Source organism: Peromyscus maniculatus, chromosome 3, assembly GCF_049852395.1.
Source record: "Peromyscus maniculatus bairdii isolate BWxNUB_F1_BW_parent chromosome 3, HU_Pman_BW_mat_3.1, whole genome shotgun sequence".
Lineage (NCBI taxonomy): Eukaryota > Metazoa > Chordata > Mammalia > Rodentia > Cricetidae > Peromyscus > Peromyscus maniculatus.
In genome coordinates this window covers 111123560-111149645 of record NC_134854.1, presented here as the reverse complement: position 1 = coordinate 111149645, position 26086 = coordinate 111123560, and the positions used below count along the sequence as shown (strand labels likewise).

Genomic DNA, 26086 nt, shown 5'->3' with positions numbered 1-26086 from the left:
TCGCCTTTGCCCTCTGCCTGCTACCTGCCTCTGTTTCGGCCCCATCAAGCCTGGGTACTCTTGCTTTTGTTCCCACCAGTTTCTGGGGTCCTTAGGTGTCTGTTTTTTAGGATTTTCAGTTTAATGGCCTAGGTTACACAGGTACTTATAAGTTTAAAAGGGCCAAAGGGAAATATATATATACTAGTGGTTTGACCCACTGAAGAGCCAAGATCTCGCTGCTTTACAGAATCATTATGTTATCCTGCAACTTGATATCTTTTTAAGAGGGAGAAAACTTACTAAACATCTGCAGACGCACATAAAATTGGTTATGGATATGTAGATCACTGGGTTCAGTCTTACAGAGAAATAAATGCCTTTCAGGTGTGGATGATACTGAAAAACTGTCACATGCTGATTCAGATCACTGAGGAGCTGGCTCTGCAGACAGGATTGGACCTGCCCGCTTCAGACCAAGTACATTTATCTTAGTGTCCTCCAAAGGCCCTGTCCTGCTGGCCCCGACTCTGTGACAGGAAAAAGGAGAACAACAGAACAGCCTGGGGAGGGGGGGAGCACTGTGCATTTGAGAACAGCTACAAGGCTACTGTTGCTCATTTCATGTTATAAAGATGCCTATAACAAAACCAGCTAATGAGAGGCTCATACACAGAAAGGATAAAAGGGGTCCCATGTCTAAAACTCTCAATAATAACTCCAGTGTAATAGCCAAATTCTGTGAGACGCTGTCAACATCAATGATGGCTGTGATAACCAACCACATGCTGCGTAAGTCATAAAGCCTGTCTTATGTTTTCTATAAGGTTTATCCAGAAACTTACAAGGCCAATCAATGGTTTAACAGTACATACGTAGGTAATACTAATGTATTGCATTACCCTATGTTCAGAATCTGGATTCAGCCTTTTATTATTAAGATGATATTGCCTAGAAATCTCTAAGCTGCACAACTGCCATCTTCCTAACTCCAGCTGTGCCTGCGCAAAATAATCACAACCGGGGTTATTAAATATTAATATTCCTTTAGGAAAGGAGGAGGTAGGCAAGGTCACTGGACCCTCACCTGAGTGTACTATCACTAATGTAATTTAGCCCAAAACTGCACAAAGCCCCAAGGTTTTCTGGAGAAAGTAGGGTTTACAGGCTAGAAAAGTAAGAACAGAGAGGGTGTGTCCACCTATGCAGCTGTGGGAAAGCTGCTACACATACTGGGAAAAGGCCTCCAAAACAGATATTACCTAAGTTCCTACCCACTTCAGGGAAAACTTCTTAGAGCCAATGGTAGCTGTTAATGTTATTATGCCTCATGGTATTTACTTATTTTTAATTGTTTAATCAAGGGGGCTTTAAATGTAAAGGTTAAGATGTAATTACAGATGTTTAGCTCTTTGAGTGACCCCAACCTCTTCTTGGCTCTTGCTCACAAAAATGACCTCTCATTCAAGGTCATTGGTATTGCTAAATCTTACTGAGAAGTAAACTTTCTCTCTCCAGATCAGTGAGACCTTAAAAAAAATGTTAAATTATTTTAGATGAGATAAATTATGTAAATAAAGATAAAGACAAAACCATAAAAGCTTGAAGTCAAGTCACAAAAGGTATGAATATGCTGTACAGGGTTTATTGGAGATGAGATTTAAGGTTAAAATGTTTAATGCTTAAAATCTGTTAATGTTCCCAATGTTATAATGATATATTTATGTAATAATAACTGACTTGAAAACGCCTGGTCATTTATGTCTTTGCTAACTTTGTTAAACTTTAACCATTTGGAGATGCTGAGTCATAACAGCAACTGTGGTTAACTGTACACCTTTTTATTCTTAGAAACATCTCCTTATGAAACCCCCTTTTCCTGTTCTCTCCAGTAATTACATTTTTTGTGATAAGATGAGCTACTTATTATAGTAAAGGTCTGTTAAATTGAATTAGATTTTCTAACAGTGCACTATGAGAGGATCAGGAAAATGAAGTTCCCAGTTATCCATGGACTATATATTTGGTTTAAAGTTTGTTTTGGTACTAAAATAGCATCAGTTCAAACTTTGTAACTTTCAAGACTCAAAATCTTAAAAAGGATAAGTAGTGTATAAAAATCCTATCCTGTGAGAGTTACTAATTTATCGTAAACCATTAAAACAAATAAAAATAAAAGTTAATTATCACTCACCCTATAAATGACTAAACGCCCTTAATATGCCTAGAATTATGTTTGTGGTCAAGTGAAGTAAAAATGTAATTCATTTACAGGGTCAAAATTGGAGAGAGACAGCAATTTATATCTCCTATTATATATCTTCTGCATATGCTATCAAAGTTAGGCCTAAAGCAGGTAACTCAAAAGAAATTTAAAAATTTGTTTAATATAAAATAATTTTTAAAATCCAGTATATTTTAAGAACTGGTTATGAAAATTTTAATACGCGAGTAAAATGGGTAAATTTTATAATACACTTACATGACAGACCATCCCCAGGCTCAAGAAGTACCATCTTCCTAGTTTGGGACACGGGCCCCATCAGAGTAAATGGCATGCTAGCCTCCTTTCAGGACAGGGAGGCACAGGGAGCTAAGACTTGCCAGAATCTGCTGTCTCTGGCTGCGTAGGCCTGGCTAGGAAGCCTCCTCATTTATGGGGAATATAAATGACTCCCCACATCTCACACAACACGGGTAGGGGGGAGGGGAGGGGAGAGGGCATGAATTCTCCCACCCAGGGGAGGGTCCGCATCCGTGTCCTAATGTCTCAACAGCAGAGAGGTGGAGATCGTTCTTCACTGTCTCCTGAACATGAGGTTGCTGTGAACAGGGGGGCCTGTGTCCAAGCCTGCTGCCCAGCTGCTATGGGAAATGCTATAGCCATGCTCTTTACCCTGGCTTCCAGTTCTCCTCCCCTTAGCAAAGCTAATCCCAGGGCTGAAAAGTCAACACCTGGTTTTGTAAGGAGTCCCCAGGGGAGGTTTAAATAAGAGACAAGGGGCTCTGCCACCGGGCACAGCAGGCTGAACCTGGGCTCTCACTAAAACGCTGTGTTCCAGTTGTTATCCTGTGGCTCCACCACATCCCGGCAGAGCAATGCCATCTGAGGGGGAGGCCTGGACTGTGGATCCACCCAGACCAGCCGCTCCAAGTCACTCTTCAAAGACAATGGGGGGCGGGGAGGCAGCTCATCAGCCCTGTCCCCTGCAAACCTGGAAGCCAACAGGTCTATGCATGGCTGAAGCTTGATAACGCTTCCTGTAGGGTTAGTCACACCAGCTCCCCAGGCCTGGACTCTGACTCAAGAATTGTTACTAGCTCTGCTCTATCTGGGAATAATAGGTCTGTTTAAAAAACAAAACAAAAAAAAAACCCACCTCGTTTCTTTAATGAATTATGGCTGGCTATGCATCCAGATAACAGCTGGCCCTTGTGGATGACATAAATATTTTCCTAAAAATAAACAGAGCCTTACAACTCCTGCAGAAGGCTGGAATCTACTAGTTGCTGAGAAGGACAGGCCAACCATTGCTGATTCCATAGCTGGCTTGACAGGAACCACGGCTGACCACCTTAGGGGCCTGGCAGGTCCTCTGGTCCTTTTCCGCCATGTCTAATGATCGGCCCCTCCTTATTAAACTGGCGGCTAAACTCCGTCAAACAATGAGCAGCATTTGTTAATATTTAACAATATGGACCTAAGGGCCCAGTGTAACCCCTTGTATGATGAGTCAACGATTTGATTCTCCCCGAGACCAGTGGAGAATGCCCGGAGTGACTCCATTTTGCCCTAGCTTTAGCCAACTCCATCTCGTGCTCCACGCAACTGCTCCCCAGCCCCCGCTAAGCACATCCTGCAGAGGAGGACACTCTCATGCAGCCGCACCTGCAGCTTTGGGAGGCCCATTGTTTTATGACATAGAACAAATTGTTTTAATCAACTCAACTGAAACTTCTGCCCCTGGCCTGCCTCCGGTGTGTGTGATGTAATTATGCTTTTGGCTTTAGAAACCCTGTCCTCCCTCTCTCCTGGGTAGAGCTCTTTCTGGGATGAGCCTGCTCTCAACTCCTGACAAAGGCCTCATCACCTGACTAATCACCTGACTCTTATCCAGTGGCATCCTGTGTCTCAAGCGGATGCAGCACCTGCCTGGACATGTCCAGCTGTGTGACTCTTACCGGGCCACCCAGCCCCTGCTCTGAGCTCAGCCCCCAGAGTCCTCCCTGCCTCTTCTCTCTCATTGCTCCCCCATTCTCAAACTCATCCAGAAATGGAACCCCAGCTGTGGGAGAGTTGGAAATGAGGGTAAACTGAGGACAGTGTTCCTCATTCATGTCACAGATGTCCTTGTCACACCTGGCCTCGGTGGCCATATCTCAGTGGTGAGGGAGGAGACAGAAAGTTAAAAAGAGAATCGGGTCCAACACCGGAGAAGCCAAGTTTAGCTGGGAAACGAACACATGGCCAGGACACTAAAAATACACCCTTTGGTAAATGCCGTCCTCAAGCAAACTATGGATGTGAGAGTCAGGAGCAGGTGTGTGGGGGTGGGGGGGTGGGGGTAGGGGTACTGAGAGAGGTGTGAGCTGGACCCCACGATGCTGGCCAGAGCACAGGCGTTTCAGGGTGGCCGGGCCACTGGAGAGGCTGCTGCCCAGCCACAGCCAGTGCTCAGCTCTCAAAAGTTCTGACACTTGCACGAAGCTGTGTGTTTGGGAAAGAGCCGGGGCACCCTGGTCAGGCACCCCAGCCATCACCAGCAACTGCGTGAGGTGAAAATAGGAATCCATGGCGGGGACAGCAGCCAGCATTCTCCCTGACCCCGAAGCCTTTTCTCTGGGACATCCTGGTGGGCACGCCGCTGGCAGAGGTTGGCCAAGCTGCTGGCATCAGCACCATCCTCCTCCCCGCCACCTGGGCTGGTTTAGCCGTCTCCAAACTTTGGCCACACCTGTGGTCAAGCCCACACTTTGGCACGTCGCCCCTGCAGTGGCCTCCATCGCACACGTCCATGGGAGAAGAACCCCATCTAACCAGGGGGCTTTGGCCTGGCCTTGTCTCTTCCCACTGAACTTTCCCACTTCTGAATGGGAGCATACCCAGGGTGTCTGGCTCGCCTCACTGTCACCACCAGCTCCGGGCCCGCTCTGGGCTGAGAGGCCTCACGCTGTCCTTCTGAGGACCCCTGTCACCCGGCTCTCTGCAGCTCCTCCTCATTCCTCACATTTTCACCCTGTGTTTGGCTATGACTTCCAGTACTCAGTGAGTCTTCCGGGCAGCACTCTGGTTGAGGTTAGCAACCCCTCCCCGGTGAGGCCTCTCTCGACTCAATGCAGAACCCACCTTTGACGTGCCCTGGGGAGATGGATGGATGGATGGCACATTGCTCCGTCAGTTCTGAGGGCCTGGGGGAAGGGAAGCAGAGGAGCTGCCCCGGCAGGGGCGAAGGGGCAGCAGAGTCGGGGTGGCTTCTCCAGCCTCCTCCACCACCTGGGGGATGGCTCCCTGTGCTGTACAAGTGGCCCCTGAGTGTCAGCCACAGGCCTGGTATGTAGAGTACATGGACTGAAGGATGGGAAGTGCTAGAAGAGGCGGGGCCACACCAGGCCATAGTTAAGTGCTGAGCACTGCTGTGGAGCATGTATTTCATGAGCTGTGTATGTGCTCCTCTGCCACAGCAACTGGACCTTCTCCAACGCAGTCATAAGTCACATCAAGCAAGGTCTGAAAGGCTCCTTGCCAAGATAATCAGGAGTAAAATAACCATTAATGAGAAAAACCATCGGGGGCTGGAGAGATGGCTGAGTGGTTAAGAGCACTTGGCTGCTCTTCCAGAGGTCCCGGGTTCAGTTCCCGGCACCCACATGGCGGCTCACACCTGTCTGTAAGTCCATTTCCAGGGCTTCTGGCAACTTCACATAGACATACGTGCAGGCAAAACACCAATGAATATAAAATACAAATAAATTACATTAAAAAAGAAAAATCATCTGTGCTATGACAGCTCTTATTTTTAATTAAAACTCAAACTCCAGGGTTCAAGTGATTCTCCTGCCTCAGCATCCTGGGGTGGGTGGAGAACAGCACCCAGCTGAGGAATCATGTAAGGACCCACTGCGGTAGACACCCTTGCACAGACTTGAAAGGACTACCACGTTGTCTAAACCGGTGACATGGCAATGGTTCGGCTGAGGGGATGGCTTCTACTGCAGGTGTGAGGGAGAAACAGGCAGAGGCATCTGGAAGATTCCAGAGCAGAGACTGAACATGGCCAGGAGAAGCAGGAGCAGAGCAGAAGGTAAGAGAGAGGGAGGAGAGAGAGGGAGGAAGAGAGAGAGAGAGAGAGAGAGAGAGAGAGAGAGAGAGAGAGAGAGAGAGAGAGAGGAAGCGGGGCAGAGCATGGGGAAGACAGGGAATGTGGGCAAAGGAGAAGGTTAGAAAGAGCCTGGCTGAGAGAGCAGGGCTCTGAGGAGACCGAGAACCAGGGAGAGCCTGTGAGCCAGGGGAGCTTAGGGCAAGGAGAGCTGGGAAAAGCAAGCATGCCAGCATGAACTCTGAAACGTGTACCGGGTACTGAGGGAGCCCGGAGGCCAGCCTGCGCTCTGGTATGCTAATAGGTACCGCAGATAGCCATTGGTCCCTTCTGCCAGTGATAAGGAAAATGGCTCCTTTGGTAGAGGAGAACCTGCTTCACACATTCCCGAGGGATGCTGGCTTTTGTCTAGCCGCCAGGATTTGGGGCAATGGACTTTCCTCTAGACCTGACACACGTGGCTTCCAGAAAAGGGGTCAGACCCCTCCAAGCCTAATAAGGAATCACCAGTCATAGCCAGTATCAGAAAGGTTTCCTGGGTTGTGGGCATGCTCTGTGAATTAGTGAATTTAACTCCCTCCTAACCTGCTACTGACCCCAGGGGACTGAAAGAGACTTGGAGTCCTCTGCTGCAGAGGGTGAGAAAATAGGCTCAGAGAGACCAGGTGATCTCCTCAGGGTCCCAAAGCCAGCAGTTTAAGGAAACCCACCCTGAGTCTTCTAGACCCCAAAGTGTTTCTTCTCTACATCTGGATATAACCCATAATATGCACGATAATAGATATAACCCGTGATATATAAAAGTATTTTGGGTATAACCCATAATAGGCAAATCTTTCTCGGTTCCAGAACCACAGAGAACATCATCTCTGGAGCAGACATCCTTCCCTACTCAATCTTTCTTTTTAATACAGGACCACGTGTAATCTGGCTTTTTTTTCCCCCTTCAACAAGTGACTCATTTAAACACTTCAGAAACTGCCTCTTCAAGAGCCCCAGAGCGATTCTGTTCTCTTTTCGCCAGGAAACCTTAAATATTTTCATCTGAGGGACCACATGAGTAATTCTGGACTAGTGACTATGCCTTTGGGGTAAATTCCACTTGAAACACTACCAGACAGAAAAATCACTTGGCAGCTCCCACAGCCTCCGGGGAAGATGGCCTGTGCCCCCACCTCAAGCTCCAGCTGCCAGAGCCCAAAATTGCTGCCATCAGACACACCCTGCAGGTTCCTGTCACTCCCATGTGGCTGAGCAACAGGTACCTGACTCATGTGCATCTCAAGGCTCACACTGCACCTCTCCTCAGAATCACTCGCTACGCGTGTGTACTCCAACAGAGTTGACGTGGCCAGGTTCGGTGGATACAGGGGATGAAGACACTTGCCACCAAACCTGACACCCAAAGCCCTGGGAATTAAGTGGTGGGAGGAAAGAACTGACTCCCAAAGTTGTCCTCTGACCTCCACATGAATGCCGTGGCATGCGTGTGCCCTGGCATGAGTGTGAGTATGCATAAGCACAAATAAATGCAGTTATTGTAATAATAACAACAACAACAACAACAATAATAATAATAATAATAAAGTTTGTGCCAGGCATAGTGGCACACACCTGTAATCCTAGGACCCGGGAGAGTGAGGCACGAAGCTGTGAATCTGAGGTCAGGAAGGTCTACCTAGTGAGGTCTAGGCCAACCACCACTGTGACAAAGGGTAGAGCTGGTGACACAGGGATGACAGGGCGGTGAAAGCCCGCATGAATGGTGCCCTCCTGGTGGGCCACATCACCTTCTGGGTCAGAAGCAGCAGGAGGCTTCAGTAGCTTTCCTGCTTCACTTTCAAAACACACAAGAAAGGTTTCCATTTAGAACCAACAGAAACTGTCACTCTGAGAAGCCTGCAAGTAGGAAAAACAGTTCCTCTGGGTAAAGGCAGTGTCTAAAGTGTGATAAAGAGAGAAGGGCAGAGGACAAGCCTTCCGCTGGCTGTTAATCAGCCCCTTAGTCCTCACGGGTACACACAAGTACTTCAGAGGCCCAGGTAGGGAAACGGAGGCCTGGGAGGTCACCATCATCAGGCTCTGAGAAGACTTCTGTAATTCCCCAGCATGGCCAAAGCCCAACTCAAGCTCTGCCACTAACTTCCCTCCTGAAGTCTGTCTGTCTGTCCCTTCTGTCACACTGATGCTTTGGGGTCTCACACCCTGCCACTGGGGACACTTCCACCTCCAGCTCTACCCCACAGTGTATCCACTCACTGCAGACCCTACACAAGGCTTCCTGTGGAGACCCGACCAGCCTCTGGGCTTTGGAACCCACCTGCCAGATCAGCCCTCTCCCAACAGTCTCCTTTCTGGATCTCCCCAGCTGCCCATCTTGGGCTCTTGGTCATCCTGACAGACAAGATGGAGCAGTGGCTCTGTGAGGTCCCCAGGGAAGGTTCTGGAAGTCAGCTGGGCCACAGTAACAATGTACGGTAGTTTTGTTGTTAATTTTTAGACAAAGTCTTACTATGTAGCTCAGATTGCCTGGAACTTGCTATGTAGAGCAGCTGGCCTTGAACTCACAGAGCTCCACTTACCTCAGCCTTTAGGGTGCTAGGATTACGAGTGTGCACCGTCCCCTCCCAGAGCATGGCAGTCTTTGTGGTGAGATTTTTGGAAGGAGCCCCTTTCTTTCTGAGACAAAGCCTTGCCTGCTTTATTTGTTGGGCTGGGGGCTCTCTGCCTCCAGGGCTTCTTTCTTTACCACCATCATGGTCATGCGGCCCTCTGTGAAGCTCTGCGTACCGAGTGCCACTGTGTATGCACTAATGTCCCATCTTAGGAGATAAAGCAGGGAGGCTCTGAAAGTCATCCTGAGGTCACCCAGGCAGCAGGCAGCAAGGTCAAGGTTGCAGGGGCTGCCAGCAGTTCACACACCAGAGAGCAGCCATACAATTCCATATCTCAGAAACACATGGGAATGGGATCGCAGACTGCACGGTCCTGGAGGGCTCCGGCCTAGTCCTCACTGCCCCTCATGGAAGGCACTGCATGGGTTTCCTGAGTGGGCACATGAACCGACTAAAGAGATTTGAGACCTTCCGAGTCCTCAGGGCCTCTGTTTTCTAAGACAGAAAGCGGTTCCCCAAAGAAAGTCTGCAGCCACTCAGTGTAGCTGTAGAAACAGAGCAACACCAGCAATCTGTAACTTAAGAACTTCGGAGCCATGCCAGCTCAGGCAAGTCTCAGCTGTTAAGAAAGAGCATCCGATGCTAGATGTGGTGGCGAGTGCCTTAAATCCCTGTGCTGGGCAGGGCAAGGCAGGGAGATGCTGAGTTCTGGCCAGCCTGGACTACATAGCAAGGCTGTGACTCAGAAAAATCACATACATTACAATTCAATGTTTAAGATTCGTCAGTTGCCAAGTAGCTGAACCAGGGGCCCTGAGGGTACCAATAACCGCCAATGCTGGAATACTGTGTCCCTGTGGCCAAAGGCCCCAGCTTACCAACTTACAAAGAGGAGGGGCTTACTTGGGTGCCTGGTTATGGAGGGTTCAGTCAGTCTCTGGTTATGTGGCTTTGTTTTTTGTCCTATGGGAGGTAGCACGTCATAGTGGCAGTGTGTGATGGGGCAAAGCTATTCACCTCCTGGCTGGACAGCTAAAGAGAGGCAACCCTTATCCCCACCCATGACCTCCCACTATTCTCCGCCCTTAAAAATCCCCACCTGCCCCAAGCTGAGGACCAAGCCTTCAACACATGGGCCTTTAAGGACACCCTGGAACCTAACAATAGCAAACACTGTACCAGAATCTCTGTTAACAATTCCACCGGCTCTAAGAATGGAGATAGAGCCTGCCACCTCAGGAGGCTGAGGCAGGAGGATTATGAATTCAAGGCCAGATGGTACTATATATGGAGAAACCAAAACAAGAGCGCCCCTCCCATTTATGTGACAACTTTATCAACACTCTAATTCAAGACGACATTTCAACGTTCCATTCTCTGATGGGGAAACTGAGGGTTAGCACGTTCTGCTAACTTGCCTCTGTTCACCAGCTGGTGCTGGGCATGCCGTCGGACAAGTAGTAAGTTACCACAGAATGAAAGCCTGGGATCCCCACCTGAACCCACCTAACCCACCTCCTCCATGAGACATCCTTTGAAATCCAGCCCCAAACTCTTCCCTGCGGCTCCTCAGCCGGCTTCTTCTTCTTCGGACATGTGCTGAGTCTCATAGACACACAAGGTGTCCTTGTACAAGTTCATGAGCTCAATGGTTCCCATGGTGGGTCCCGGGCCAGCAGCACTGGCGTCATGGCAGCCTATGCCCATTGGCATGCATGTGCCCAGATCACGACAGGCTGGCTGAATTTGAAAATATGGGGGTGCTGGTGTCCCCTGAGTTGCAGAGCTGGCCTCACTCTGTTTCCTCACAGACTCAGCACTGGCGATTTTTCTCGGTTTTTCCCGGTCTTATGGATAAGCCAACTCTGGCTGGTGAGGATTTCATCTCTACCAGGGAAGAGGCAAATAACCGCATTTTCACACAAATTCACATCAGAGATTTACACACAACTGAGGGTCTGGATATGTGCAATTGAATCATGCAGATGGACAAGAAAGAGCGGGGCAGGAAGGCGAAGTCGCCAGGGGGCTGGCGGCTCCTGATGCTCTGAGGACGGCAGGATCAGGTTCCCTGCACCTCATCCTGTTCCCTGTCACCCCAAGTTGGCCGGGCCTCCACAGCATCAGCAAGCCACGTCCTCTGTTATTCTCACTCTTGTATTTACTAAGGCGCGAAACGGTGTCAACACATTCTCAAGCATTTCTGACAGACATGTATGACTTGCAGCTGGCGGCCACCTCCTTGATTAACAGAGCACATCTCAGAGAGGCCCGAATCAGCGCCGACCCCTGCGTGGGAACCACCACAGGTCACCTTCGGGCTTGCCCCTGAATTTTCTCAGTACTGTTTATATCCACGCGGGGCCCACCCCTGAGTCATCACCAACACCCACGGTCATTCCCTCAAAACTTCCTCTTTTCTCACACCGCAGCTGAGGGCTCGGTGGTTTTTTGTTTTTTTTAATCTTCCTTTAGCACTTTCCCTCAAATATTTGCAGATAATTAATTCACTGTTAATTTGCCGAGGATGCTTTCTTTATATTTTGTAAATAGAAAGCTGGGCCCAGCAAACTCCCTTAAGTTTCCCTCCTTCTTCCTTTTTCCCTCCGTTCCTTCCTTCTTTTCTCCTTGCCACCTCCTTCCCTTTCTTTCCCCCTCTCTGTCCCTTCTCCCCCCGCCCCTTTTTTGGGGGGTGGGCGAGATGGAACCCAGGGCCTCCACACGGTGAGCAGGTGCTCTGACATTGAGGACACCCTGGCGACATGTCTTTATTTTTAACAGCATTGCTGGGAAATGCTTTCGGAGTGAGACATGATGGCCACGGTCTAGGGTGCCACGGGTGGTGGACCTCCCTCCTCCTTACCCCAGATGTCCGGGATGCCTGCGTGGAGGGCCGAGGGGTTTCTAGCGAGTCATGGGAGCAGCTGCAGACCCAGTGACTGCCTGCACACCCACTAATGGCTTTCTTACGCTATGTTTAGAAAGTCACAGGAAACTCCCTTCTGGTGCCTCTACCTGCGCAGAAGTGGCTGGAATCCCCCTACCTCTGCCTGCCTGCACTGTGTCTCTCACCGATCCTCTCTCCTCGGGAGGGAGCCTGGCTTCCAGGCTCAGGGCTCTTCCCAGCAATGAGCAGTCCTCCCTGCTTACTGCTCCACAGGGATTCTTTAGAGGCCTGAGCTCAGCAGCCCAGGGCTGGGCTCTTCTCTTCTGCCTGCTCCTCTCTGCTTAGACTCTGGGGTCCGGCTACATCAGGAGATGCATGATAGTGCAGATCTGAGAGACTCTGTGGCCTCCCCTGCCCTGGCTCTCAACCAGGACAGCCATAGACTCACCTAGAGTAACTAAGACATCTGGGCTGTGCCGAAGATCAAAGACAGGAGGGTCTGAGGATGAGGGAGGCAGACATCACTCTCCATCCAGGCTCCCCAGGGTTTTCAGAGGTAGCCAAGGCAGAAGCAGGGTTCCCTGTGGTCAGTATCCTTCTGTGCTGGCTAATTTTATGTCAACTTGACACAGTCTATGGAGTCATCTGAGAGGAGGGAACCTCAATTAAGAAAATGCCTCCATAAGATTGGGCTGTAGGCAGGTCTGTAGGGCATTTTCTTAATTAATGATTGATGGGGGAGGGCTCACCCATTATGGGTGCAGACACCCCTGGGCTGGTGGTCCTGAGTTCTATAACAAAACAGGCTGAGCAAGCCATGAGGAGCAATCCAGTAAGCAGTACTCCTCTATGGCTTCTGCATCAGCTCCTGCTTCCAGGTTCTACCCTGCTTGAGTTTCAGTCCTGACTTCCTTCAGTGATGGACTGGGGTGTAGAAGTATAAGCCAATTAAGTTCTTTCCTCCCTAACTTGCTTTTGGTCATAGTGTTTCATCACAGCAATAGTAACCCCAACTAGGACACCTTCCTTTTCCAGTAAGATCCTACTCATGTGGTATGACCTGCTACCCTGCCCAGCCCTGCAGGATCTGGGGATACCTGTGTACCTCAGAGACACTGGTCATTGCCTTGGCATCCAAATATCAGGTTCTGTGGTTCCCCTGTTCAGGACACACACTCACATCATTTACAAGCTCCCCTGGCCCCTAGCCACCAGACCAACTCCACAGTTATGGGTCCTGACAGTGATCAGTCCCGCTCCCACAGATACTCAATGTGGAAGCCCCACAACTCTGATCTAAAACATTTCTTTCTCATTTAATGTGAATTACAAATTCCTCTGGCCATTCAACAAACACCAGTGATGCTTCCAGCGCCCGGGCTATGTGTAGATGATTGGGGAGATTCTGTGGTTGAGAGAGGGACTAATGAACAGGATGATGAAATAGTCCGTGCTTGCCTCAACTGAGGGAACCCATTACTCCCAGCATGACAAGTACCACATGCTTTTGGAGAAGGGCTGCTGGATTGAGGGGCAGCCCAGGCTATAAGTCACTGTGCCAGTGTACCCCTCTTGGCACCACACCCTATCCAGAGCAAATGTACAGTTAGGAGCTTTGAACCCATATTACTGTTGATGTTTGTAATAGCTGTCCCCTCCGATCTTACAGAAAAGTATGTGGATGGATAACATGAAAAGATGGTCTTGTGACTTAGTAGAACATCCTGAATGCATCCACAGTAGAAATGCAAGTGTGGCTGTGGCCCAGAGAACCGCCAGCCATGACCATTCTCTCCCTCTTTCTTTCTCAGGCTCCCTGCCTTGCTTGGATCAGCAGTTGACAATTTTCGTTTTCTTGCCTCCCTTGCAGCTAGCTATCACCATGGAAGCAGGGTCTGGCCAGTGGGATCCAGCTGGGGCCTGCTTCAGCTCTCTGAGGTAGGCCTGAGCTTAGCCCCTTCCCTTTTCTGGCCTCCTGCTCAGTACTCCTTGTGGGAGAACATGTGGCTGAAACAGGGCCCATAGGGGTGAATACTACAGACAAGTAACACCTGTGGGTCAAACCTCTGGACAAGGTCTGGGGTGTTTACAACACCTTGCCGTTCTTGCCCTGCCTGACTCTGTGGCACAGGAAAAACCAGACTTCTCTTCTTTAGGCTGTGGTGGGGTTTCTGTCTTTCACAATGGACCCATATATGGTTCCAGTGCAAAGGGAATAGCATCCTGGGTACCCTACTTTAGTTCCTCCACATATGAGATGGAGACGGTAACCTCAGTCTTCAGGAGGAGTTTGAGATAACACCGGGAAAGTGCCTAGAGCAAGGCTGGCAGGCAGCACTCAGTGATGGACAGCATCATGGTTTTCCTTCTGGTAATCTGTCCAAACCCACAAGGCCATTTGGGAAAACTCCAAAGGCTAAAATAGAAAAAGCAAAGCTAAATTTCTGTCTGCAGGCAAGCTGAGAAAAACGGACCGATAGATAGCCACAGCTCAGCCGCGGGGGGATGCACCTAATGAGAAGCCAGCAAGTGGCTGAGCAGAGAGAACTATGGCATCATTTAGAGACACCAGCACTTCTATAACTAGCACCGTGGAGGGCAGTGCTGAAGCTGCTGTGGGTTCTCTGTCCAGCTGCTCCATCGAACGTCTCCTGTCTATGCCTTCACTTTATCTCCCCCTGGCCTCTGCAGGCCTGAGATGACCCAGCTGAAGGCAGCAGGTCCAGGATAAGAACCTCCTACCCCCAGCTGTGCTGTCTCTGTTCAGAGCCTTGGGGACATGCCCATTTGGGGATGCAGCACAGCAGCTGGTCTGCCCTGCAACTTTAAGAGTCCTAGAGGAGAGGTCCCCCCCTTGCCAACCCACCCCCACCCCCTGCTGGTCCTTCCTCTAGGTTATCTCAGCAGTCTGACAGTATCATGGCCCACATGGAAGGTGAAAAGAGTGAAGGATGGGAATGGCCGGATAAGGTTCAAGTCAGATGACCTGGACCGCCATCCAGAGGGGAATTGGACCCACTGTGTGCGAGGCTATGCCCCTGTGTCTGGAGAGAAAGCACATGTGTGCATACACACACACATGCTCAGTTGGGTTCATTTTTTTTTTTTTTTTGGCACATGCAGCAGTATTTCCAGTGTGTCATTCTGGGAACTTGGAACAGGTGAACACAGCCACTCCCACCCTCCATTTAGAACATCACAGAGCTCTGCCTCAACTTCAGATTTATTTATTTATTTTTTGCTGGCAACATCAAAAAGTGGGCTGCTTCTTTTCTCCCTGGACTCTGAAAAAAAGAATCCTTCAAAAATGGTTTTTCTAAGCACCTCAGTCAGGCAATATAAACAAAGCCTCCCATTGACTTCATCTGGCCTAGTTTATCTGATAAGCAGGCTGCTGCCGAGCTCTGAGACAGATGCCTGAGATTCAGGGTGCTCAGTGCAACAATTCTCTCACAATGTCCCCCAGCACATAACGACAACCACAAGTGATTTTAATGGAGACGGATGCAGCAGGACAAAGCCTTCCTGTCTTGGGATTTTCTAGTGAGCAGAGTGTTGGGCTTAATAATGACAGAGTCCCCACAGCAAAGGCCTCGGGGATAACCCTGGAATATTATCTCCCAAACAACAGTCTCACCAATATAACCAGGGCTGACTGCAGAGCAGCAGAGAACATTGCAGCCATAATAGGGAAGAATTTAGTTAATAATCTCAATTACTGGGACATGTGCATACATCTAGCTTAAGAGGGGCTCCTGGCAAATCAAATTCACAGATCTTTGTGGGCAAAAATCACCTAGCAGCCTGTCTATCTCACGTGAGCGTCTCTGTGTGTGGCTGTAGCTCTCTCTCTCTCTCTCCAGGAGACTCAAGCCACTGCCACAGCTCCCCTGTCCCTCCTTCCAACGGCATCACTTCATTATCTACTCTCGTATCAGAGAGACAAAGTGGCATTTCTGGATCTGGGCAGAGTGGCAGAGAAGCACACTGGACTGTGGGGAAATGACCACGCTGTCCCTGGGAGCCCAGCTTCAGAGGCCAAATCTGGAGACTTTCCAGCCACAGGAACACCACAAAAATAACTCAAGGGCTGCATCCTGGGTTGGGGGTATAGCTCAGCCATAGAGTGCTTGCTGACTCTAGTTCAAATCCCAGTACAGGAAGTTGCATACTGACCTGGGCAAGGAGCCCAGCACTGTTGGCAGTACGGGTTTTGTCATGAGAAAAAAAACCATTTATTTAGCCTGGAGCTATCTGTGCATGCCTGTATGTGTGTAAGCCCATAACCTGTACATACATGTGTGCATATGTGAATGTGAATGCATGCATGTGTGTATCCATATATGTGTGCTTGCACATCAACACTCCCACATACACATGGGTGGTAAGTGTGCATTGTGCTGATGTGTTTACATGTGTACACCCATTTGTGGTCACTGATCCTCACTGTCAACTTGCCTGGCTTGAAAAACGTCTAAGAGATGATCACAGTACAACTCTGGGTGTGTCTGAGGGCACTTCAGGAGAGGATGAACTACGTGGGGAGACCCCACTGGGATGTGGGCGGTGCCATCCCCTAGGCTGGGAACCTGACAGGACAGAAGGGGAGGAAAAAGAAGGCCTTCTGTGCAGACTTGCTCTCTCTCCTCCTGGCTGCTGTGAGCTGCTCTGCTCTATTCCACCATGAGGGACCAAAACCTCTGAAGCCATGGGCCAAAACTGTTCCTCCTAATCTGTAACGGTGCTGTGTATGTGCAGCTGTGCAAATGTGTGTGTGTGTGTATACACATCTGTAACAGTGCTGTGTATGTGCAGCTGTGCATATGTGTGTGTATACACATCTGTAACAGTGCTGTGTATGTGCAGCTGTGCATATGTGTATGTGTGTGTATACACATCTGTAACAGTGCTGTGTATGTGCAGCTGTGCAAACGTGTGTGTGTATACACATCTGTAACAGTGCTGTGTATGTGCAGCTGTGCATATGCATGTATGTATGTATACACACGCATGTGCAGACATATTCAAGACTTTTCCTATGTGCCCATCTTGAGGCACTTTATAACCCTCTGCTGGTTCACATGAGATTAAGATTTGACTTAATCTGACTTACTGCATCCACCTGAAGTCCTGTGGGAGAGAACCAGTGTCCACCTTGAGAGGAGGCACTTTATAGTCGTACCCTAGGACTCCTTGGCCCAGGCGGGCTCCTGGATAAACAGGCCCAGCTTTGGTTTCTCAACCACGCTTTCAACAAGCCTGCATGCAAACTCTGATTTGATAGTGACTCCTGGCCAGACACACTGTCCCATTCATATAACCACATGTAAATTTTAACCCAGAGAACAGACTCAGACAAGACGATGGCGGCGGCAGCAGGGTTGGGGGTGGGGTGGACAGGACAGAACAGCCAGGGGCCTTTCTACCAGCCTTTGTGGTACACCAGAGGTACTCACCATGGTCATGGGCAAACACCAGCATGTCCAGCCCCTTCAACATCTGAGCCAGCTCATCATAACGGCCGCAGTGCTCCCCAGCGCCGTGGGACACAAAGATGAGGGCCCTGGAGGATAAGAAGGGAGCAGTTAGGAAAGCCACAGATAAGACTGCTGGAGCAGCTGGGGAGCTCACACCCAGCCAGCAATGAGTCAGAACCCAACTCCCAGCTCCCCGAGCCACCCAGGAAGCCAGGGCTGGTGTTAAAACGCAGTTCCAGAGTTGATGGGAGGGAGCCCACAGCCTGGCCCTCTCTCTGGGTGGGCGCTCAGCAAATGTCCCGCCAGGAAAGCCAGTGCCTGAGAGGTTCATGGGAGCTGCTGACCCATGGCAGGGTCAGGCAGAGAGCTAGCACCCAGGACCACTTGTTTCTAGGTCCCCTTCAGGTGAGGAGTTCCTGCCCATAATGATGACAGGGGAACAGCCACAGGCGCCATTTTACCCGGCCTTCCTGCTGGCCGGTCCCTTTGATTACGAGTGTGAGAGGGCTGCAGTCCTCTGTTGTTATCGTCTGTGTTGTCTCCTCTACCGAGGACAGCAGAATCCAGAGAAACTACCTGTCCAAGCTTCACAGTAGGTTAGTAAGATCCCAGTCAGAATATGTCTCCTGGCTTTCAGGTCTCCAGCGTACTGCCACAGGACTCGATACAAAACCCACCCAGCCCCTCCTGCCCAGCCCAGTCCCCACATCCACTACAGGGTGTGGCAGCATTGGCCATGAGTTTGCCTCCTGGCTTCCCTGCCAGCAGAGCTCAGCTCTGAGGCATGGACCTCAGAGCTACCCAGCCTTGCACCCTGGGCCAGGCCCTACACCCAGGCTGGGGGAGCGACCAACCCACTCAAAAGCTGTGTTCTTTCCACAATCCCTCCCAGCCAAGCCATGCAGGCTGCTACCAATGTGGGTCTGTTTCACTCTGCTTCATATTTTAATCCTTGGGAGAACCACCTTTGGTGTATGTGTTTCCCGCCTCTTCCTAAAGACACAGGGGACCTGCTTCCCCGACCTGCTGTGCTCCATGGATATGCAAGCTGCTGGGTTCACTTGGACATCAACGGGCGGCGACACCTGCCTGCTTGACATCCCTGGGGTAAGCAGACAAGTGTCTTCCACATTTCCCTCAGCTGCTGGGCAGTGTGCCTGGAACCCCAACATCCTCCATCTTCATAGGGATTTCACTTCCCAAGGGATGGCTCAGGGGTGCCCATCCTTGGGACTATGGGCTTCTATGGTGACTCAGCCCATGGTTACTAACAGAAAAGTGGTCAAGCTGGGTTTTGCAAGACTGTCAGCTCCTTACCAGGGGCCGCAGCAGAGGACGGACTCCAGAGGGGTCATTTGGGGTCCAAGAGAACAGTGCAGGCACTATTTCCATGCCCGTGATCGTATCTACTCCTTGGTCAGTATGTGACACTTGTTCTGCACAACTTCCCGTCACTCCAGCCATTCCTGGCCTCAGCCCTGTCTGAGGATCACGGGGGGGGGGGGGGGGGGGGGGGGAGCATCTGAAACCACTGGCATGTGGGCCCCCCTCCGGAGATCCTGGGTTTGACTGGTCTGGAGGTGGAGAGGCTCCTTATGGCTCATGCACAGCCAAGGCTGAGAAACACCTGCTCTGGTCAACGGTCACAATGTTGCTCAGAGGCTCTGTGAGGCTCCACAGAGGTAAAAAATGCAGCCACTGTGGACACTCAACAGCTACTTCCAAGGCACAGCATTCCCGGGGTGCATGCACAGCATTCCCAGGGTGCATGCACAGCATTCCCAGGGTGCATGCTAGTTGAGCCATGGCTTCTCATCTGTCCACGACGGCACGAAGCCTTCAGGAGCTTACAGCTGTCACCTCTTGAGAAGGAACTGCCTGCACAGCTGCCCACAGTGACTTCTCTGCATCTACCAGCTCCTCCACAGTCCCAGTGGGCATGCTCAGCCTTACTCTGTTACAGGAAGTGGGCTATTGGTAGCTCCAGGTTTCAGATCTGGCACGGACCCCATTTTGACAAGTTAGCATACACACACATACCATGCACACATGCACGCACATATGTTCTATGTTCACTGGGTCTGTCTGTCTGGCTAAGTGAAATTAAGTCAGGCTGCTTTGCTGAAAGCTCTTTAGAGATCTTCTCCGAGACAAAACAAAGCCTCGGAAACACCATCACCGTCCTCCTCTCCTTTACTGCTCAGGAGCCGTTCATCAGCTTCCTTCCTGTTCCCAGACATGCCAATCGGGGCATGCTACCAGATGCTTAGCTGGGGAGGGCTCATGTCTGACCATCTCCTTGGTATGAGAACACTCCCCATGGCTGGTGTCCAGCTATGAATGGATGTCCCCGGACACTCAGTTTGGAAGATAACCCGACGTTCCCTCTCCCAAGCAGGTCTGCGCTGGCTTGCCGAGACTCCTGCCTCTCGGCTTCCTCCGTCCTGAGGTCTCTGAATGAGAGGTCCCCGCCAGCACGTGTCACCACTGTCTGTCACTTGCTTTCTTTTGTCTCCTCAGTCACCTCTGGGCACGGAGGTCCTGCCTGTCTTTCTACTGTGGTCTCCCCATCTAAGATGCCAAAGCCTGAGGTAGCAAAGCCGGGACCTGGCACCTTGCAAGAGGACTCCTCCAACATGCCTGGCTTGGATTCCCCTGTCACGGCAGTCTCAGGTTTAGAAAGCAAGACAAAGCAGGACCTGCCAGAAGCCCCGAAGTTAGCCATCGACTGTACCCGTGGCCCCCTGCCATCTGGCTTTCTCGGGGCACTGCCCCTCTACATACACACCTGTGGGTGCCCCTAGAACTCCCTCTGTATGCCCCCACTAAGCCTGGCGGTTGTATGCCCCGGCCCATGGTTCTTCTTTTTGTATGATCATTTGAAATAAAGGGCCAGCCCCTAGCTCCAGGATTGCTAGAGGCACATCCACAGTCACCCCTCGGAAGCATCTCCTTCGGGGTTTCACAGAACACTGGAATTGAACTTCTGCTTGGAGGAATCTGTGACAGAGCTTGAGAAGCTCAGACATACAGTTAGTATCATCCTGGAGGCTGGGAGGCCGGCGTAAGAGCGGCCCAGCGCTGCGGAGCAGTGCCCTCTGGGCCCACAAGACGGGGGTGGTGCTGAAATCAGAGGAGCACTCATTACCTGAAAGATGCCCTCACAAGGTCAGGCCTCTGACCATTTCCTTCAGACCCTCACCCAAGAGCCTATGTCCTTCCTGCCATGTCCACACGGCTGCATATAATGCTGCCCCAGCTACACGTGGTCTCGGCAAGTGCCAGAGTACAGAGGTGGAAGGTTACCTGAAGGGGGGACGCCATGACGCAGCTCCCATGAGGTCATCATTCACAGTAGGATGGGACTCGGGGTGATGCAGTTGTTTTAAGGTCCCCTATACACCTTTAACTTCTCACACAAGTTCTTGTAACTCCCATAAATTCACTGGTTCTCCAAGCTGGAGTCTGCCTCTTGTGGATACCCTACTTAGATGATTGTTCACATCTCCCCAGGAAAAGTCAGTGGGTTTTGGTAACCACTCATGATGCCGGGAAAGACCTCTGTGACCCTCAGCATGGATAGAGAATGGAAGGGGCTCTTGCTCACAAGACAGAAGACAGACATCACCATGGTACCTAACATGGCTCAGAAGTATGGCTGGGAGCTTGTTAGAGCTGGACCCTGGGGACTTTGAGATAAAAGCATAATGTTGCCCCAGCCTGCACACAGCTTCTTAGTCTAGCAGGAAAGATGCTCAGCAAGAGGGGACATACATATATACACACAAAGAGGGAGCAGGCAGGGGAGTCCTACTTGGTCTTGATGGATTGGCCTTTGAAGAAAGGCCTAGGACAGAGTATCTGAGGAGCAAAGTCCAGGCCTGATGAGAGCTCCCCAATTATGGGGACAGGTGCACCAAATCCAGGCACAAGAAGAAGGCCCAGCAGCAGCCAGGCATTGCTCAGTGGCGGCGGGGGCGGTGGTGGAGAAAAGAGGGTCTCCAGGTGGGCAACATGGGGGAGCTGAGAAGAGAAATGGTACCAAGCAGGGTGGTGACCTGATATGACTTCTGTGCTAAACTCTCAGGGCTACTGTGCATCATGGAGCCAGGAGCCAGGAGCCAGGAGGATGCTCGTCAGGGAGCTGATGCAGCCAAGCCCTGAACAGGTGCCAAGGGAAGCGGTCCAGTGCTGCCCCTCCTCCCCTGGCATCCCATATCCCCAACAAAGGACCAGAGCTGAGCATCAGCAGAGCTGTTTGTGCAGACAAGGCAGGACCCACAGCAACAAAATTCAGGTTGCAGAAGAGACTGCACAGATCTTTTCCCTGGAACTTCCCTATGGCTGCAGCCAGACGGGAGCCAGGCGTTCAGGGGGAAGGCAGTGGCTGTGGGAGGGGCAGCCGGCCCCAGAAGCAGATGGCCTGCCTGGCACCCAGCCCTGAGAGGAGGGGCCACCCTGGAAACCATTTGGAACCTGAGATAAAGGAGGCAGAGGCTCAAAGCTTTTCAGAATGAGTGAGCCCTCACTGGGTGGCATGGCTCTCCCTCCCAAGCAAAATGAACTCGTCCATTCCTAACGGTTCAGGGGGTCTAGTCTTGCTGAGTCTGTTTGTCTGCTTGTGAAGCAGAGATGAGCCCACCAGCACACACCTCAGATGGCACTGCCAGTAAATGAGACGTAGATGTGCAGCCCATATGCAGTATGAAAGCCTACGTTCAAGTTCAGGGCTCTCCACAGCACATTCCTAGACCTCCATAGACCTTGACTTCTACACCTGTGAAGTGGGAATCCCACAATTTTTGAGATGGAAGGAGATAAGGGCCCTGTGCTGGCTAGATTTTTGTTGTTGGTTTGTTGTTGTTGTTTTGGTCAACTTGATACAAGCTATGGTCATCGGAGGGGAGAGAGCCTCAACTGAGAAACTGCCTCCATAAGAGCAGGATGCAGGCAAACCTGTAGGGCATTTTCTCAGTGATGTGGTGTGGAAGGTCCCAGAGCATTGTGGGTGGAGGCACCTCAGGCTGGTGGTCTTAGGCTCATAAGAAAGCAGGCTGAGCCAGGCATGACGAGCAAGCCACTAAGCAGTGCTTCCCCTCCGTTTCTGCTTCAGCGCCTCTCTCCAGGTCCCTACCCAATCTGAGTTCTCGCCCTGGCTTCCCTACAAGGGACTGTGTGATGCAGGATGTACATCTGTCTTTATAAACCCTTTCCTCCCCAAGTTGCTCTTGATCATGGTGTTTTCTCACAGCAGTAGTAGCCCTAATTAAGACAGGCCCAGAAATGTGCCCAAAGGCTCTGAGTGCCCTCGGTCTTTGAAGTGTCTCCTCTGCCTCGGCTACCCTGGATGGTAAAAACCACCTGTGACCACAGACCTGTTACATTCTTATCTTCCCGCACCAGCCACCTGCTCCCCGAGGATGAGCAAGACCCCTGGGAAGACAGGCAGGCAACAGGCTGCAAGCACAGCCACCTGGGGACACAGAGCCCAGGGCTAAGAGGACCAGAGGACCGGGACTCTCCCTTCTGTTCCCCACAGGACTTTGGGCTTGTGGGCCCTGCTTCACTTGCTCCAACTATCTGCGGAGCAAGGCCTGCTGCCCTCCTAGCACTGGGCGGGGAGACTGGGCTCCATCCTGCCCATCCATGTGCTCCAGGACATCAAGGGGAGACACAGTAGGATGGAAGAGATGCTCGGCTCATTCATCAGGACAGAGGCACAGCAGAGGGAATGTGGAGGCAGAGGGACGCAGCAGCACCCATTCCTACCCGAGAGCCACTCAGACTGGGGAAGCGCAGACACCCCTGAATACCATCCACAGTGCCCCCAAGGGCTTCCCCTGAGGAGGGGCGGTGTGTGCTCTTCCTTCTTGTATGTCCCTAGCACCCCACTCTCTTAACTGCCTGCTTCATCATTCGCCTCTTACATTGCAGCTGCCAAATCTTATGGCTGTAAAACATGTAAAAGATGCATCTGCTGGTCCCCAGTGGGCCTGGGAGAGTGAGCTGGACCCCTTCTGGGCTCTGTTGAAATCCAAATTTAACTCCTGTCCCCTCCTTTGGGGATCAGGAGGGCTGGGCTCCTCCCTGCCTCTGGCAGGGCTTCCCAGTAGAAACAGGTCAGGGGATAAGGACAGGCCGGCACCTGCCAAGGGCCACACAATGTAGAAGAAATAGAAATAAACATGTCCTTTGCCATATGGATCAGCAATGCCGATCTCACTGAGGTGTGCGGCCACTGATTGAGGAGCTGTCGGGGGAAAAGCCCAGCATCATGGCCAGAGCCGAGGGATGGGTCTGTAAGACAGCCATGCTGACAGCCGCCTCTTGTCTGGCTGGATGCTGGTCTAAGAATATCATTACAAGTTAATTCATTGGGCCCTCAAAAAAACCACATGAGGTTTTGGTCTCTATTCTGCAGATGAGGAAAGCGAGGTTCAGAGGTCTAACCAGCTTGCCTAAGCTCACATAGCCAATAGGCAAGCCAGAGAGGCTTGCAAAGCCTGCCCTCCTGACCACCATGCATACAAATCACAAGACGACATCATACATGTGGTCATGTCACAGTTGGTGACCAGGTGAGGCTACAACCCTCTCCCCCCGCCCCCGCCTTACCACTTACTCCTCTGGCCTCCTGTGCCTGCTCTCCCCTTTCCCACCCTGTCCTCCAACCACACAAGACATATTGGCTCTTCAGTGCACCAACTCTATCTATGCCCTCCAACCTGCTGTGGGCTGACCTCTAACCCTACGAACACTGAAGTCCTCAGCAGCTTCCCACACTAGCTGATCACTCCCTCCAGGGGCTCTAGAACCTCTGTCTTTATTTGATTCATTCAGCACTGTCAGGACCTGGTATAAGGGGATCCTTTGTTCCTTGAGGAGAAAGACCACACTACACAGATTCATCTTGATATCTCATACCCTGGAGCATGGCCTCTGAGCCATAAATGCCATGTGGGTGGATGGATAGATGGATGGGTGGACAGATGGATGGATGACCAGACACGAGCAGAAGGATAGTTAGGAGGAAGGTTGGATGGATATATAGATGAACAGATGGATAGAAGGATGGGTGATGGATGGATGGATAGATGGATGGATAGAACTCTCAGAGCACCCCCTAGAGTCCTGGAGGCCTCTCCTGCTGCTATTTACTCAACTATGCAAAAAAGGACCCAATTCCCTTCGGCCCCTCTGCCACAAATGGCTCCTGTCGCCATAGATGACCCTGTTTACCACACAGACAAATACGTCTATGGAAATCTGAACAGAGTAAGTGAGCAGGTGGGACCCACAGGCATCGGGGCATTCAAGGCAAGTGTGGAGCTGTGTGGAGCTGGGGGCTGGAGCAAAGAAAGGCAGAGAGAGACCTTAAGGGCTGGCAGGGAGGCCTGAGATTTTGCAAACACGACAGGAATTACATGAATCATCTGAGTGAAACCCAACCTTCCTTTCTTACTAAAAGGCAGAGGCGTTTTTCAAGAAGAAAACAAGATTGCAATGATAGCAAAAACCGCAGCCAGTTTTCTGAAATCATTCCACCACTTAATACACTTTCAAAACAGCACTTGAAACCCACAGCAGCCTGGCCTCGAGGATTCTGCCTCTAACACTCCTGTCCACCCAAACTGCCACCAAACACTGACACAGAAAGCTGAGCAGGGTCCAAGGCAGGGAAGTCAGCAAGGGTCATTAGAGAAGACACTGAACAGTCACCCTGACAATGGTGCTAACAGGTGCATCCTGCTGGCCATAGACGTCACCCCTCTACCTGCATCTGCATTGATAGTGACCTGGTTCCCAGCAACAGCTGTGTGAGTCCCCCATGCCCTTTGTCCACTGGAGAGCGCAGCTGAGGTCCCTGTGTATCTCCAGCCTAGTACCCAGTAAGTCAGCAGTGGGTGCCTCAGCATCTAGTGAGGTGCCCTTCTTCTCCCTGAGATATGCACGCACTCTCCTCACCAAAGTGCTCCCAGAAAGAGAAGACAGGGGTGGTTGACATGCATCCTGCCTTCTGGGCTGGACAAGACACCCCGAGCCTCCCTGGAATCACTGAAATTCTAGAAGAGTCTATCCATGGTGCTACAGTGCTAGAGAATGCTTGTCTCCTCTCCGCCTCCTTTTCCCTTGGTCCCCAGGGTGATCTGCCAGCTCGCTGCAGTTCACATTCCATCTCCCTGTGATTCCACATGGCCTCAGGTGGCTGGCTTTGTATTGTTACTGGAAGCTCCTGGGCCTCTCTTGATTATTTCTACAGTCAGCAAGGGGTATTCTGACACATGGGCGCGGTGCCTTGATGGATGCTAGTCTGATGAATGACATCACTGTAGACTCCTCTCAAGACCAGGGAACGGGACACTCATCTAGTTGGGTCAACTTGAAACTCACAAGACTAGTAGAGTCTCCCTCCTCACTTTTTAGAGAAATCCTTTATGCTGCAACTGGTTTGCTTTTTGTCAAAAGAGAGCATGAGTCTCTCACCTTTGCTATACCAGGCCCTGGAAGGCACTCACGAAAGCCCCATCCGTTTCTCTCCATAGAGCTCTGTACCTGTCAGTCTGGCTTTCAGACACTTAGGTGGGCTGGGCATGAGCCAGGTGGGACTCTGCCACACACTAGCCCTGGTGGCTCCCATCTAAGAAACAAGGCCATCAGTGTGCCGGGTGACCTGCACCTGACTCAAAGTCCAGCTGCCCTCAGTGCTACCTAAGCCTCCATCCGCACCCTATGGTGTCTGGGGAGGCACGGGGCAACCAGACTAGGTAGGCATGGTGGCATCAAGGGGGTGATCAGAAAATGCAGGTGGCT

At 51.0% G+C, this 26086-nt stretch overlaps 1 protein-coding gene across 2 annotated transcripts in view; it reads right to left on the bottom strand.

The window, feature by feature from the left end:
* Mgll (monoglyceride lipase) overlaps positions 1–26086 on the bottom strand; it is a 105801-nt gene that overhangs the window by 49305 nt on the left and 30410 nt on the right. For both annotated transcript variants that reach the window (XM_042274496.2, XM_042274498.2), the window contains exon 3: positions 17255–17361. In XM_042274496.2, coding sequence (XP_042130430.1) covers positions 17255–17361 — 107 coding nt within the window. The remainder of the gene's footprint in view (positions 1–17254; positions 17362–26086) is intronic.